The sequence below is a fragment of the Camelus dromedarius genome, chromosome 17 (assembly GCF_036321535.1).
Source record: "Camelus dromedarius isolate mCamDro1 chromosome 17, mCamDro1.pat, whole genome shotgun sequence".
In the NCBI taxonomy this organism is placed as follows: Eukaryota; Metazoa; Chordata; class Mammalia; order Artiodactyla; family Camelidae; genus Camelus; species Camelus dromedarius.
The window spans coordinates 35,328,797-35,346,628 of NC_087452.1; the positions used below are offsets into that span (position 1 = coordinate 35,328,797).

At 40.2% G+C, this 17,832-nt stretch overlaps 1 protein-coding gene across 4 annotated transcripts in view; it reads right to left on the reverse strand.

Annotated features, from left to right (window-relative positions):
- Nucleotides 1-17,832, reverse strand: part of KLHL18 (kelch like family member 18) — a 47,713-nt gene that overhangs the window by 21,049 nt on the left and 8,832 nt on the right. For all 4 annotated transcript variants that reach the window (XM_010997275.3, XM_010997268.3, XM_010997261.3 and 1 more), the window contains one exon: nucleotides 1,085-1,215. In XM_010997275.3, the coding sequence (XP_010995577.1) occupies nucleotides 1,085-1,215 (131 nt within the window). The remainder of the gene's footprint in view (nucleotides 1-1,084; nucleotides 1,216-17,832) is intronic.

The following is a 17,832-nucleotide window of genomic DNA, read 5'->3' on the forward strand; positions in this document are numbered from 1 at the left end:
ATGACCCACAATCTCACTACTGAATGAGTCCTAGGTTCACTTTCAGTTCCTGTTTGCCTGCATTCATAAACTGTATGGATAGAATCATGTCATACTTAGGAAGTCCTTTCCCATGTTGCTACACTGTCTTCAGGTTTAACATTTTTAGTGGCTGCTATACAGTAATTCAACATGTAAATATGCTATAATTTACTTCCTTTATTGGTAGGTATAATAGCCATTACCATCTTTTTGCCATTATAAATAATGTTTTTGTATTATTTCTTTGGGATAAACTTCCAGAATGAGGTTTCCAACATTTTTTCCTGCCTTCCAATTCACACCAAGAATGAAATCCAAATTCTGCTTACAGGGTTGTATGTGGTCTGGCCCCTCTACATCTCTCTGACCTCACCTCCTTCCACTCTTCCCTCCTCAATCTATTCCAACATGGTGAACACACACTCACCTCAGGGCCTTTTCACTGGCTGCTCCCTCTGTTTGGAGGGCTCCTCCCCCAGATGGCTCCCTCCCTCCCTTCAATTAAGGTCTTGGCTCAAGCTGTCACATCATCACAGAAGGCTTCCCTGATCACCCTGAAAGAGCACAGACCTCTACCATCATTTGCTAGTCTTTACTCTGCTACATGAGCTAGTGGCTACCATTTTGGAGATTACAAACAGAACATCTTCACTCATGCAGAAAGTTCTAATGAACAACACTGTTCTAGACTGATGAGAAGGGTATAGAATGAAGACACTTATTTAAAAACCTATTTTGCCAGCAAAAGGGCTAGCACAGAAAAGTAGAAAGAATAATACACCATGAACTTTGTACCGAGTCCTAGTTTAAAAAAAAAAATCCTGGACTTTAGTTCCTGTGAGATGCGTTACACTTTAATATAATAAAAACACATCAAAATTCTCTTCATCTTAACCCTGTCTCAGGCCAACTGAAGTTCTAGCTTGTTTACTGGTCACCTACTATGTGTATGGAGCTGTGTGAGATACTGGGTCCTGCTGGGAGGCTGTCAAATGGCACCAAATGCAAGGCTGAAGCTGCACCTAGAAAGCAGATCGTGGAACCTAATGGAGGAAGTTAGTACCTTGGGTCCATTCCTTGCATTACGATCTCATCCTGCTTGCACTCCATCATGTCATTTGTAAACATAGCGTGGAAGTACGGGATTGAAGCTGCTAAGACGATCCGGTGAGCACTGAATTTGTGGTCCCCAATCTGTGGGCAAAGTAAAATACAAAGACAGGTACTGAGGAATGCAAATACAAAACCCCACCCTGCCCCCTCCTTCCACAGCTTAACCCTCTGTCCGCTGGAGTGGTACTGAAGGCATCCCAGGACATGACAGCCAAGGCTTTTCACGGAGACCCTGAGGTATTTTAAACTCAGCATACTCAGTTACAGTAGGGGAATGCAGACAACACATTTTAATGAGGTATTAAAATGGTTAAAAAATTATAAGCCTGAATGCTTTAAGTGGCAGTTTTTATTTACACGGAAGTCTTTACTGCACCCCTCCAAATTCCCCCCACCAACTCAAAGACCTGATTTCTCTAACACTTTATCCCAATCTGAGTTTTATTAAATGGCAGATGGAAGAGACAACCTGGCCAAGAGCCCTGAAGCACCTACAGTAGGCTCCTTAAGAAGAGTATAAACATGTAGTGACAGGAAGAGATGAGGAGAAACAAGATCAGGCTTAAACAGGGGATCAAGGGGATCAAGGGCAGAGCAGGCATTGTAGGCACAGGTATTGGGGGTCCCTGGGCACCAATCAGGCCATGGTAGACCACAAGGGGCCCAGAGTTCTCTTAGGAACATGACCCTGGAGGCAGCCAGCCAGAAGGACTGGGGCTGTGGACTGGCCAGTGCTCTGCACAGCTCACAGAGCTCACGGGGACAGAGGCAGACGAATTTGTACCAAATCCTCGTGGACACATCCTTAGTCTGGGGAGTTCTCTAAAGTGCTTTCCAACTACCTGCCAAAAGGATATTCCCTTTAACAAGCTTTGTCGTTTATAGCTCCAAGACATACAAACATTTCCACTTAAGAACTTTCTACTCTTCAGAAAGAGCAAAAGAATTTTTTTCCCCACCCCCTCACCCAAGTTCCACATTAGTGAAATGCCAGAGCCATCTCACTACCTGAGGCTCATCAATTTTTTGCGTCACATTTACTGAAGGATTCTAGTTCAGGTTCTGTCACTATGTCCTCTTTCTCACTAAACTTTAAGTTTACTATCTGTAAACTGTCCTTCAAGATCACATACACACAATCTTCCAAATACCAAAGGATCCTTAGCAGATTCAGATTCTATGAGCTCATATAATCCATGTGTTGTTCTACTACCAGTGCTGGGGACATTAAATGGCTGCATGCTTTGAGGGTTGTTCATAATTTAAAAAAAAAAATCACAGTAATACACACAAATATTTCTTAAAGTTGTTCTATGAGGCTTATAATGAAAAACCAAAGTTTCTGGCTCCCTGATTCCTGCTCCCAAGGGCAACCTTTTTCCTCTGGTATTTATCTCCACCTTTCTAAGTAATATGCCTATAATATTACTTCTTGAATTTTCACTTTTAGTTATTACTTGTGGTAGTCAGTCTCCAAACAGCTCCCAACAGACCCCTGGCATTGATGTCCCTGTGCATGCCCCTCCCACAGTGTCTCAGGGTTGGTCTGTGTGAACGTAGAAGTGATGGTGGTATGTTACTTTCAAGGCTAGGTCATAAAAGACACTGCAAATTCTTCTTATTGTCTCTCCTGGATCACTTGCTCTCAGGGAAGCCAGATAATAACATATCTTGAGGGGAGGCCCAGAGGACTGTGGCCCAAGGTGACACCTGGACTGCAACCTCAGGAGAGATCTTTAAGCTGCTTCTCAACTCCTGATGCACAGAAACTGTGAGATAATAAATATCTGTTAAGTCATTAAGTTTTTGTTTGTTTTTGGTGGGGGGGGCGGGTAATTAGGTTTATTTATTTATTTTTGGAGGCAGTAGTGAGGACTGAACCCAGGACCTTGTGCAAGCTAAGCATGCTCTCTACCACTTGAACTATACCCTCCCCCTTAAGTTATTAAGTTTTGGGGTAATCTGTTATGCAGCAAAATATAACTATTATATTATCTATTTAATTCTTATGGTGGAAGATTAGGATTTTGTTCTGACACACTCTTCACAAACTACTCAACTTACTCTCTCCATCTTTCTACAGAATTATGACAAATTTTGGTTAAATCAGTATTAAGAGTTGCATTTTTAGGTCTACATGAATACTATTTGTAGCCAAGCCATGATGTACACACTATGATTACATTTCTTTGTCGGTATAATTTTTATCTTTCCTTAAGACAAAGTTCCCTGGTGGTCTAGTGGTTAGGATTCGGCGCTCTCTCTCTCCTTAAGACAATAATATATAAAACTCCCTTTAGTATGTTCCACCAGGTACCCTGTCAGTTTGTTCTTGGGACACCCATACTGGAACTCCATCCTTCTGGGAATTCCTTTCCCCTCATCCATGTTGGAATCCCTGTTTCCTGGATCCCATTTAGTCCTCTTCCTCATTAATTCCCTTGTTCTGGTGGAAAGTGTCTCCTAGTAAAGCTTCCTAAGAAAGGATGTACTAGAAACTGTTTTCATTCACAGCAAACGTGTAGGTTTTGTTCTCACACCAACCAGTTTTCCAACTCTCCAGACACCAACTAGTATCTCACAATTTAATTTAAATTCGACACTAACTACCTAGAATTAGTGCAGACCCCACAGGTTAAGGACTCAGTCCCACCAGACTCTGTCCCCCTGTTCCAGATGCCAGTTTCATGTCTGGGCCACTCGTACTTCTGACCCATCAAGCTGTAAGGCTGGGGTCGGGGGGTTTCCCACAACCCCTTCCTCAGCTTTGATAATCTGCTAGAATGGGATTTTTATGGAGGCTCCATTAAGTAGGCAGGACTGATTAAATCATTGGTCACTGGTGACTGGCTCAATCTCCAGCCCCTCTCACCGCCCCAGAGGTAGGGCTGAAAGTTCCAACCACATGGTTGGTTCCTCCAGCAACCAGCCCCAACCTGCCACTATCTAGGGGCTCATCAGGAGTTACCGCATTAGCACAAACTCAGGTGTGGCTGACAGCATCTCCTCTCACCCTTATCACTCAGGGAATTCCAAGGGTTTTAGAAGCTCTTGTGTCAGCAACTAGGAACAAAGAGCAAATATTACAACCACAAATGCTCTTTTCACCCTTACTACTCAGGAAACTATAAGGATTTTAGAATCTCTGTGCCAGGAACCAGGGACAAAGGCCAAATATATATTTATTACACCACTCAACCAGAGGGCAGATGCACAATATGTCTAGAAATGTCTCTATTATCCTAAGTTCAGGTGATAAGTTTACCCGGCTATAAAATTCTAAGTTGAGGATTTTTTTTCTGCCAGAATTTTAATAGTATTGTTCCAATGTCTTCTGGTTTGTTGCCTTTGAGAAAGCTAATGCCGTTCTGAATAATAACCCTCTGTATGTGCCTGTTCTCTCTAGAAGCTGTTAGGACTTCCTCTGTATTCTCAGAGCTGAAATCTCACAGGGCTGGAACTTGGGAGTTTTCTTTTATTCACTGTGCTGTATCAATCAATAGACATTATTTTAGTTCTGAGAATATCTTTTCATACCACTTCTTTGATAATTTCCTCTTCTCCACTGTCTGTTTTTCCTCTTCTTTAATTTCCATCAGTCAGGTGTTAGAACTCTTGGAATGATCCTTTATAATTTATTTTATCTGTTCTCCCCAGCTTTCCACCTCAGATTTGGTCTGTCTCCTGGGAACCTTATTCAATTTTACATTTCAGTATTCCTGTGTTGTATTCTTCATACTTGCTATGATACTTTTAGTTTCCAAGAGATCTTTGTTGTGTTCTGGAGGTTCCTTTTTTTTTTTTTTTTAAAAGAATCTAGTTCATCTTTCATGAATGCAGTATTTTCTCTCTACTCTCTCTCAAGATAGCATCGTTAAATTTTTTCCTTCTCCTCCTCTCTTCTTTTACTGTCTCCTCTGAGTTCTTTTCTCTCCCATTTATTTGTTCTGGTCCCTGTCTTTTATGTTCTTTAAACATCTCATGACACTTGGCTAATGCTCACACTTTCAAAAGTTGTTTCAAAGCTGAGTATGGGGGCTAAAAGCTTGTCAACTGTTGGACTTCACCTCAGGGTGAAGAATCTGCCATTTTATGGAGGACCCTGAGAAGTAGACAGTATCTTTAGGACTTCTTCTCTGGGACTAAATTTATCAGAGAATGATCTTCCAATCTCTTGCATGGGAGCACCTTCCTGCAGATATTCTGAAAACTGCGTGAGAGAGGGGAATGGTCCTACTAATCACTATTGACAACTTTGTCTTAAAGCCCTTATTTTCAGTTTTGCTCCATATTCCATTCCATCATCTGTGCTTGCTGTGCCTCTGGTTCAATATCTAAGACTAATACTTTGTCTCCTGAGAGAGCAGGGGAGAGGCTGCAGGCATCTGCTTGCTTTTCACACAGACTTTCAACTAATCTTCCTGTTTTCAGTCTGTGGTTTCTCAGACTCAAGCTATCTCAGGGTCCTGCATTACAAATCCTCTTTCTTAGTTTCTCCCACATAGCAGGCACTTTCAGTTCCTCTGGCCACCAAGTTCATCACACTTGCTTTCTGGTTTCAACATTCCATTAACCTCTCATTTGCTGATCTCTCTTCTCCCTCTTCTTCCTCTTACTATTCATTGTAGAATTACAGCAGGGAATGGAGGTTGAAATGTGTATTCAATTTGCTGTGTTAAGCTGCTGTGTATTTATTTTTCATCTAGAAAGTAAACAGGAGACAAAACAAGCCATATGTGCATGAACTAGGTGACCTGATTTCCCAAAAAAGCTCAGCTAAAGAGAAGACAGGCCTATCTTGGGATATGCTGGCCAGATTACATCTGAATTCTATGTTCAGTTAAGGGGAACAACAAATTTGTCTTCCTCTAGAAGAGGGGGACCAAGATGGGGAAGGGTCTGGAAGCTACATCTTATGCGAGGGAAAGCTAAAGGATAGTTTGGAAAAGGTAATTTAGCAGGGACTATAGCTGTCCTCAGAGACTAGAAGGGATATCACATGGATGAGGCAGATCTAGAAGTTACAGGGAGGCAGATTTTGGTTTATCATAAAGAATAACAGCTTATCACCTAAAAATGTTTAGGGAAAGTCCTTGACTGGTTCTAAAACTATTAAGGGACCTTCTAATTCTATAGTCCTGGGATAATACACTTTGTGAAAAGCTTTAAAAAACACCCCAAATACTCTCATTTGTAATCTCAGTTAAAAAAAAAATTAGATGATCATTTATGGAGTTCCTTTTGCAAAGTAACCCCCTTTACACATATTTTTCTCATTTTACTCCTCACAGCAACCCTGGTCTAGAGATTAAAATTCTCAGTGTCAGGGCCAGCTCTACTATAGATGTAAGCAAATTGCTTAATGTTAGCATGGCTCAGGTTTCCAGGTTGGAATGTAGGATTATTACTTACAGGGGCATGGCAAGGAATATACTAGTAAAAAAAATTTGAGATTCTCAAAAGAGCACTATAAATACTGGAAAATATATCACAACCAACCACTCTATTAGACAGTATTAGAAAGTTCAGCATGGCATTAAAGGTTAAAATACTTGCCAGTCTCTACCCGTGTCCATCCCAGGGGAGGCAGACAGCACAAGCCAGAGTACATATACACTGCAAGTGTCTAAGGCCAGCTATTCCCTTTCTGCATGACTCTTCCTTTCACCTCTGAGCCTCAGTTTCTTCATCTGTAAATAAGGGGCTTTAACTGGATCAGGTTTCTCAAAAGGTAGTAGTTGGGTTAATAACAGTAGCCTAACATGAATTCAGTAAAGCTTTTCTTTAATCATGTTGGCATCTACATGCATTCGAAAAATAACTGTACATACATCTAAAACATATCAATTATCTGGACCACAGATTGGTGCACACGCAGATTTGAGGGCCCCTTGCAATAACTCTTCAAAATCCCTGTAGCATGGGAACCCCTGCATCACAGGTTCTCAGAGGTCCCTCCTGGTTAGTAGAGTCTGAGACCATGACTAAGCAAAAGGAACTAGAAGTCCTAAGCACCTCATGTCTACCTGAGTTTTGATTTGCCTTAATATACACACACACACACACCCTTCCCATTTTCTTTCTTGAAAAGACTGGGAAATTTTCCATTCCCGGCTCTGCCCTGGTGGTATCTTTGGATCAACAGGGAGAATGTAGCATGACACCACAAATTCTGCTCCCCATCACAGGCAGCTGGGGCTCAAGATTCAACCAGTTGCTTATTCAAGAAGGAAAAGCAGCAGGGCAAAATCTGAGTTGGGAGTAATCTGAGACAGGTGTTCCCAAAGAAAGCAAAAGAGATACCTAGAATAGATTCCTCTTTGATGGAAAACATTTTGATACTACTGCTTCAAGGAGCCCACAATGAACATAAATTAAACAATAAGTGAACGGTTAAGTGCTCTGCCTGTGCAGACAGAATACCTTTGGGATCAGGGGATTTAAGACTAAGCTTTTAGGCAGTCACAAGAGATGCTGAAAGTGCATAAGTAATAATTCATAATTTTACTAAGGCATATATTTGAATCATTAAGACCATGAATCTGGTGTGTAAGGAAGAGTCTATAAGAGTAAGTAGGGATGGATTAATCTCGAAAATTCCTTTAGGGTAGAAACTCAACAATTCCAAGTTCTTTAAGAGAGATAGCACATTATCATAGATAAGAACAGGTACCCGGGAATTAAAGTACCTGGGTTCAAATCTAGCTTCTGCCATTTACAAGCTGTGTAACTCTGGGCTAGTAACTTAACTTCTCTGTGCCTAAATATATGAATTTGCAAAAATGGGGTAAACAGTACCTCCCTCGTGGGGTTATTGTGTGGATTAAATTAGCATTTAAAATAAGGCGTTTAAAACAGTGCATGGCACATATTAAGTGCTATATATTAAGTGCTTATTAGATAAATAAGTAAAATGTCCTTACATTCAGAACTTTGTAGAAGTTATTTTTAAGGCACTTATAGAAGGGGTCAGCAAACTGGCCTATGAGACAAAATCTGACTTGCTCCTTCTTGTTTTTGTGCGGCCCATGAGCTAAGTGTAGTTTTTACATCTTTAAATGGTTGAAAAAAATCAAGATAAATATTTCATGACATGTGAAAACTATATAAAATCCAAATTTCAGTGTCCATAGACAAAGTTTTACTGGAACACAGACATGCTCATACAATGGCAAAGTTGAGTAGCTGTGGTAGTGACCAATGGCCTGCAAAGCCAAAAATATTTACTGTCTGCTTCTTTATAGAAAAAGATAACTGACTTTCACTCTAGAGTCACAGGGAACAAATATTATGAAAAAGGATGTGAACACATTCTCTAGAAAGGAGAAGATGCTGATCACTTATTCAAGACCCTCCATTCTCTGCCCACATCACATCTGATTTGCTGCTGGTATTCACAGACTCCCCTGCTGAACTAGTGTGAACTGCCAGCACTCTGTGAACTCCTGATATAAACAGTGTCTTATACAAAACGCTTGCTCCTTTTAAAAAGGAAGTGAGCTAAGCCTGAAATAGAGGCATTCACACTGGAGCCATTAATGGCCTATATGGGCCTGCCACCACCAACTGCCTTTTTTTTTTTTTTTTTACAACTTCACTTTCTTAACCATAGTTACACAATTATTCTTTCTCCAATGCCCCATGGAGTTTCAACGCTAATTAGCCTCAGGGAATAATGCAGCCTTGTCCATCAGAAATGTAGGAGGTGGACTGCATGGAGATGACTGGAAGCATCTGCCTTCCAACTTCAGGTACCAACCAATCCTCCACGTTATTCAGTTACCACCCAGTACAAAGCCAGCTTAGCCCAGCTCTCTATCCCCAACCAAAATCTTATCCACATGTTAGACCAGTAAGACTATGCCATGTTGGAGATGTGAAGCCTCGAGTATTGCACTTTTCTGTTTTTACCTACTCTGGCGGGCTTCAAACTCCCTGAGGTAGTAAGGGTCTTGTATATCCCCTAAGTAGTTCAGTAAATATTTATTGAAATGAAAATACCAACTCTACCATTAATAGCAGCCCAGAAAATCAATAATTCCCTGGGAAAATAAATTAACCCCATAGAAAAGGTGGCAGTTTCATTAAAGGTTATAGTTAAAATGGACTGCAGGTTCTCTCAGTTAAATTTAGAAAAGGATATGGAAGACTGAGCAGGCGGCATTGTGATTTTCCACTCATTTTTCCCAAAATTTTCTTACATGTATAAATAGGTATAATAAATCTGCAAATAACCACATTTGAGGGCTATTACAACAACAATCTATTATTATTTACTAAACTAGATATAATATGGTTTCTATGTATCTTTATAATTAAATATAGCTATTAACTATATATTAATAATGTTATACTAGTATATTAACTGTGAATCATCTATAACATGATGATGATGATCTAGGAATGACTTTAGGCTACTTGAAGGTCAACAGAAAACACTTGTGGCTTCAATACATGCCACTAAAAAACCTCCCAAAACATGACTAGCTAGTTTAGCTCCATCCAGCATAACTTCCCTCCTGGGAATGCCTCCTATCTTCATTCCCACCACACTGTAAAACATACGACCTAGGCCCTACCAATTAGACCCTTCCTCAGGATTCTTCAAATGAGAAAGAAGGAAGAGGGACAATCCCCAGGCAGCAAGGAGCCATTAGGCACTCCATCACCTTCTGTATGTGATGAACCCAGTCTGCAGGGTGGGGAGGATGCTGACCAAAGAGGGAGAGTCTTGGCAGTATTTTAGTCCCCCAGGACCGTCATCACCCCTGTCTTTTCTCCTGTTTGACTACATAAGCCAATAAATGACTGCTCTAGACTACTGAGGCTAGTTTTGCCATTAAGAGCCAACATTCTGAACACTGTGGTCTGCAGAAAGCCCTGGGGGAGTGCAGGAAAGGGGGATCCCTCCTTCCTGGCCTTAATAGATGAGCTCTAACTAAAGGAGGTTTCAGCTGTGCCTGGGCCCTGGTGATGCTTCAAGGCCCCCAGTCTGATCCCTAGTTAAGTCTTAAAGGACCTCATGTGTAAAAATACCACGGTGACGGCATCTGCTTCAGGCATCAAAGGCATAAAGCAAACAATGTTTCACTGACTGGGAACACTGCAGGGGATACGGAAGTGGTCAACAGATATCTGCTGCATGGATGACTCATTTTTTGAATTCCTAGCAGTTTATTTTCTGGGAAAAGTTACCATAACTTTGGATAGAGGATAACCAAACCCAGTATCTGATTCTCCATCATAACTGGGGTCTGTGACGTGTCTGAGGTCAGACAGACAAGAACTAGGGCCATTTAGTGTCCTCTTCTGTAAGTGTGAACAGTAGATTCTCAAGAAAGTTACTCCTTCCTCACAACTCCACTTTCCCCTTCCCCCACCATAACGATACCCTGATAATTTTAATAGCCCTATAGCTAATAAGGAAATTGATTTTGTAATTTTAAAACTCCCAAAAAGGAGATCTCCAGGCTCAGGTGATTTCATTAGAGAATTCCACCAAACATTTAAAAAAGAATTAACACCAATTTTAAACAATCTCTTCTAGAAAATAAGAGGGGGCAACTCAAATATATTTTATGAAGCTAGTACAGTACAAAAAAAGAGATAATTACAGACCAATATCCCTCATGAATATAGATGCAGAAATCCTACCCAAAAACCCACAAAAAATGCCAAACCCTGTCCAGAACTAACCTGAATATCTGAGTTCAGTAAGGTCAGTACAGAAGGTCACAGGATACAATATCAACATAGAAAATCAACTGTATTTCTATATACTATCAACTAATGTGTAAACCAAAATTTATAATTATATAATTGCTTAAAAAATTAAATATTTTAGTATAAATCTAACAAGCTGATTTACAGGACTTATCTGCTACAAAATGTTGATAAAAGACATTAAAGGTCTAGATAAATGGAGAGACATACTGCGTCCAAGGATTACAAGACTCAACACAATAAAGACATCAATTCTCCCCTAAATTGGAGTACAAATTTGATGCAATTTCTGGAATCAAAATTCCAGCAAGATTATTTTTATAGATATGGACAATATTATCCTAAATTTTATATGGAAAGGCAAAGGAACTAAAATGGCTAAAACAATTTTGAACAAGAATTCAGTGCAAATGGCCAAGAAGCACATGAAAAGATGTTTAACATCGTTAGTCATCAGGGAAATGCAAATCAAAATCACAATGAGATACCACTTCACACTCATGAAGATAGCTATTATCAAAAAAACAAAAACAAACAACAAACAAAAAAACCAACCCAGAAAACAATAGGCATTGGTGAAGATGTGGAGATACTGGATCCCTTGTGCATTGCTGGTGAGATGCAAAATGATGTAACCATTATGGAAAAGAGTTTGGTGGTTTCTCAAAAAGTTAAACATAGAATAACAGTATGACACAGCAATTCCACTCCTAGGTAAATATCCCAAAGTAGTGAAAGCAGTCTCAGAGAGGTATTTGTACTACACTCATATTCATAGCACCATTATTCACAGTAGCCAAAAGGTGGAAATAACACAAGTGCTCATCAATAGCTAAATGGATAAAATGTAGTATAGAATATTATATACATAAAGCAGAATATTATTCAGCTTTAAAAAGAACGAAATCAAGAGAAAGATAAGCCACAGATTGGACGAAAGCATTTGAAAAACACATGTCTGATAAAGGACTGTTACTCAAAATATACAAAAACCTCTTAAAACCCAACAGTAAGAAAACGAACGGCTGAATTTAAAAATGGGCAAAAGATTTTAACAGATATCTCACCAAAGAAGATATATAGATGGTAAATAAGCATATTAAAAGATGCTCCACACCATGTCATCAGGGAAATGCAAATTAAAACAACAAAGAGAGAATACACATCTACCAAAATGGCCAAAACCCAGAACACTGACAACACCAAATGCTAGCAAGGATGCGGAGCAATAGAAACTCTCATTCATTGCTGGTGGGAATGTAAAGTGGTACAGCCACTTTGGAAGACAGTTTGGTACCTTCTGACAGAACTAAACGTATTCTTACTGCATGATCCAGCAATCACGCTCCCTGTGTTTTCCCAAAGGAGTGAAAATGTATGTCCACATAAAAATCTGCACATGAACATTTACAGCAACTTTAGTCATAATTGCCAAAACCTGGAATCAATCAAGATGTCTTTCAGTAGGTGAGTGGATAAATAAACTGTGGTACATCCAGTCAGAGTATTTTTCAGCACTAAAAAGAAATGAGCTATCAGGCCATGAAAAGACATGGAGGAATCCTAAACGCATATTTAAGTGAAAGAAGCCAATCTGAAAAGGCTACATGCTGGATGATTCCAACTACATGACATTCTGGAAAAGGCAAAACTATGGCAATATAGTACAAGGATCAGTGGTTGCCAGGGGTTGGGGAGGATGATCAGGTGGAGCACAAATGATTTTTAGGGCAGTGGAACTACTCTATGTGAATATTATAAAGGTGGATACGTGTCATACACACATCTCAAAAATCATAGAACATACAACATCAAGAATGAACTCTAATGTAAATTAGGGATGTTGGGTGATAATGATGTGCTGGTGTAGGTTTATTGATTACCCTCTGGTGCAGGATATGATAGAGGTGCGGGCTGTGTGTGCTGTGGAAATAGGGAGTGTATGGGAAGTCTCCGTCTAAATGTCCAATTTTCCTGTGAACCTAAAGCTGCTCTAAAAAAATAAAGACTATTTTTTTAAAAAAGGTGAAATTTGAATACATACCGTAACATGGATGAACCCTGAAAACATTATACTAAGTGAAACAAACTAGACACAAAAGGATAGTATTTTATGACTCCACTTATATGAAGGGTCTAGAATAGGGCAAATCATAGGGACAAAAAATAAAATAAAGACTACCAGGGCTGGGGGAAGGAACAATAGCAAATTACTGCTTAATGTTTATAAGATTCTGCTTTGGGTCATAAAGTTTTGTAAACAGCAGTTATGGTTACACAACATTGTAACTGCATTTAATGCCAGTGAGTTGCACACTAAAAAATGGTTAAAATCGGGGAAAAAGTAAAATAAATGAAAGAATAAAGCAGGAGGAATATAACCTTACCGATTTCACGATTTATTATACATAAAGCTAGAATAAGCAAAACTGTGTTGTACTAGTTCAGGGATAGGGACACTGACCGATGAAACAGAACAAAGAACCCAGAAGTAGCTCCACACAGGTATAGCCAAATGATTTTTGACAAAGATACAAAAGCATTTGTACCCCAAATGGAGGAAAGAGAGTCTTTTCAGCAAACAGGGCTGAAGCAATTAGACATCCTTAGGCAAAAAAAAAAAAAGAACTTCAACATACATCTCAGTTTGCACAAAAATTAATTCAAAATGGGTCATAGATTCTTAAATGTAAAACTTTAAAATATAGAACTTTTAGAAAGAAACACAGGAGAAAATCTTCAGGACCTAGGGGGTGGTGAAAATTCTTAGGCATGAGACCAAAAATACAATCTATAAGGAAAAAAATTGATAAATCAGACTGAATCAATTAAAAACATTTGCCCTGTGAAAGACTCTGTTAAGACAATTAAAAGACAACCTAAAGCCTGGGGAAATATTTGCAAACTTGCAATATAAATAAACAGATTATATTTACAAATTGAAGGCCCAGTGTCTCTTGGCCTCAACTTTATCTGCTTGTAAAATGGGGGACACTTACACTACCTTTAAGAAAGACTTTTTCAAAATTGAATGATACAAAAGAAATGAAAGATCTTATTAAAGACAGACTCAGCAGGACCTCATTTAAGGGTGCAGGTCTTGGCTCTCCTGTCCTTCCTCTGCAGGAATCCAAGGAACGGGGATCAGCAGAGTATGTTTTCTGGATGGTGTGAACGGGCCTCCCCAGATCTGAATAAGCAGAAGAATCCCAGTTTCATAAAAACGGTAGACTACACTAGCGTAGAAATCTTCCCACTACATACTCTGAGAGGTGTGTGATGAAACAAAAACAAGAGTATTATTTTTTTGCAAAATATACTGAAAAATTTGTATTATTATTTGTAAATACTACTATTTAATAATAGGACTTAATACTATTTAATAATATATTTTTGACATATTTGTCAAATATGAGTCCTATCTGACAAAGGACTCATATCTATATATATAAAGAACTCTAAAAACTCAGTAGTAAAAAAAACCAAAAACAATCCATGAGAAAATGGTCAAAAGACATAAAGAGACATTTCATCAAAAAGGATATACAGGTGACAAACACATGAAAAGATATTTAACAGCATTACCAATTAGGGAAATGCAAATTTAGGTCATGAGATAGCACGACTCATTTCACAAATGGCTACAATAAAAAACAGTGATAATATCAAAAGTTGGTGAGGATGCAGAAGAACTGGATAACTGGATAACTCATTACGTTAGTGTTCTCCAGATAAACAGAACGGGTAGGATACGGGGGGGGGGGGGGTGCGCGCGTGCGTGCGTGTGTACAGAGATTCAGGTAAGACTTCTAGATTGCAGTCTAGAGTCTGAAATCTGCAAGGCAGGCCAGCAAGTGGGAAAATCAGACAGGGTTTCTATGTCAAAATTTTGAAGAATTATTTCTTCTTAGGGAAACCTCAGCTTTTGCTTGTAAGACCTTCAACTGATTGGATGAGCCCCATCACGTTATGGAGGGTAATCTGCTTTTCTTTAAGTCTACTCATTTAGATGTTAGTCACATCTAAAAAATATCTTCACAGCAACATCCAGACTGGTATTTGATCAAACAAGTGGGCATCACAGCCTAGTCAAACTGACATACAAAATTAACCATTGCACTCATATGTGCTGGCAGGAATGTAAAATGGTATAGCTTCTCTGGAAAATAGTTTGGTGATTTCTTCAAAAACTGAAAATGAATTTACCATGTGGCATGCCAATCATATGCTTGGGCATTTATCCCAGAGGAATGAAAATCTGCATTCATGCAAAATCCTGCAAATGAATGTTCACAGGAGCTTTATTCATAATAAGCAGAAACTGGAAAGAATCTAAATGTTCTTCAGTGGGTGAGTGGTTACACAAAATGTGACATCCATACCATGGAATACTACTCAGAAATAAAAAGGATAAAACTGTATACACAACAACTCAGATGGCCCTCAAACACATTCTGCTGAGTGAAAAAAGCCAATCTCAAAGGTCACATACCCTACGATTCCATTTATATAACATTCTTGTGAGGAGATGGAGAACAAATTAGTGGTTGCCAGAGATTAGGGGTGGTGGGTGGGAGGGGGATGGGTGCAGTGCGACTATAAACGGGTGGCACCACAGAGATCTTTGTGGTTGTAGAATAGCTCTACATTGTGAGTCATTGTGTATGGAGAGGCTACTGATAACCCTGACAAGAGCAAATGGTGTGGCCTGATATGGCTAACTTACCTGTCTTACTAAAACGTAAGTTCCACCAAAGGAGCCATCTTTTTTTTAATTAAAAAAAATTTTCTTTGGTGGGGGAGCTAACTAGGTTTATTTATTATTTTTGGTAGAGGTACTGCTGGGGATTAAACCCAGGACCTCGTGCATGCCAGGAATGCACTCTACCACTGAGCTATACCCTCCCCATTCCAAGGAGTACTCTTTCATATTTTCTAGAATAGTCTAGAAATTAACATTCAGTATTTGTTGAATGAATCAATGAAGCTTCTGAAGGAATCATCCCGATTTATAATTGAGTCTGGTCATGGCAGTCCCCATTCTGTTGGGCTCCCTACCACGTACAAGTCAGATCCGAATTCTAAACTGGCCCCCACCTAGCCTAAGCTGCTGGCAATTCCCTCCTACATCATCCTATTCCCTCTACTTGGATCCTTCTCCTGTATTTTTCTGTCCCATGAATTATTCCTCATCCTTGAAGATCCAGCTCAAATGCTCCCTCCTCCAAGGGGCTTCCCTGACTTTCAGGCAGTCAGCTCTCCCCTTCCTGTGCACCTGGTACAAGCCACCAGCACACATTATAGCATCCTATTCGTCCCTAATGAATGTCTCCTCATCCAGGCGGAATATCCTTCCCACGGAAAGGGAAGCTTGTATCCTAGCACTTAACACAGTACCTTATTCTCAAGCCTTCTTAATGAATCCTAAAATGATTTCATCATAAAGGTAGCTCTTAGTCCTTCATTTGAGATACAAACAAATAACAAAACTTCTGATAAATTTCACCTCTTATTTTTAACCTGGTTCAGGACTGGTGGAGCTGGTGGGAGGAAGGCACTGGCTTTTGACTGAAGAAAGCATAAGGAGCGTTACTCTCTAGCCTTATCCAAAAATTCATTAGCTGAAGTCAAAGCCTCAAACAAAAGATGATAAGGCTTACGGCCAACTGGCTGAGGGTTTGACTTACATGTTCATAGTGCAGTCCCAACCTTAGAAGAATAAACAGGCCACACCACAGTTGCCCAATTTAGGTGCATTTCTAACAAGGTGTCATGTAATGAAATGGGGGTAGGGAGTGTGTCCCTTCATCTTGAATGCTGGATAGCTTGCCCACCAGCCCAGGACACAGGCAAAGGGATGCTCATCCACCTCACCATCGGCAGACATGACTAGTTCTCACAAACTCAGCAAGTGGGAAACAGACGGCAAGTACAATAAACATACAGAACTGGTTCAGTCTGGGGTTTTGATGGCATTTGAAAGCACACTTGTGAAACCCACTATGATGGAGCTTGCGTCTCTCTGCTTTAGGGGGCCCCACTGGGTAAGTGATTCAGGAAGGGAGAGAGGGAGGAAGTGGCTGACCAGCTAGCACTAAAAAAAGACCTGGGCTATGGTCCCATGAAAAGAGCTGGCTAAACATTCAGGCCTGTCCCCACCTCTTCCAAACCCTCCCCCACCACACCCATATCCAGCAAGGTAGAATGGGAGGAAAGAGGGAGACAGGGAGACAGAAACCACTAAACACCTACTTATACCAACCACATGTGATTTACAAATGTTTCTTACTAATCCAGACTCCCGACCATGAGTGTTCAAGGAGTTCAGTCCACATTCAACCTATCTCCCCAGTCGCACCTTCCACCTTGTTCCTTCATGTCAAGAAACATCCTGCACGTGTACTTTCATGCCTGGGCCCTTGAATAGGCTCTCCCCAGCCTGGAGTGCCTCTTCTCACCATGTCTGTCTGCCAAAGTCCTATTCATCCTGCAAGGTACCAATCAGACACCATCTTCTCCATGAAACCATCAAACCCTCTGAGATGCCAATAATTGCTACCCCTTTGGTGCTTCCTCAGGCCTCTGGTGATACCTGTGCAGTTATATCACACTCTGCCTTGTCTCATAGTTAGCTGATGTGTATCTATCTCCCCTACCAATCTTTAAATGCCAAAGATATGGGCTGACTCCTACTCATGGTAGGGTGACTCATGCACCAAGCAAAGCACCACACACAGTGGAATGCACTTCAATAATATGTTGACTGAAGCAGCATCTCAAACGTAATGCCAGGGGCCCCTGCAGATAACTCAGCACTTTTCAGCACTTGAAACATGCCAAGAACTGTGCTGGATAATGGGTGCTTCACATGCTTCTGAAGCTCAACATCTAGATGGGGAGGAAAATTCTCAGACACATCTACTCACTGCTCAGTGTGCCAAGGGGAGTGAGTGCAAAGTGTTAAGACAATGCTTC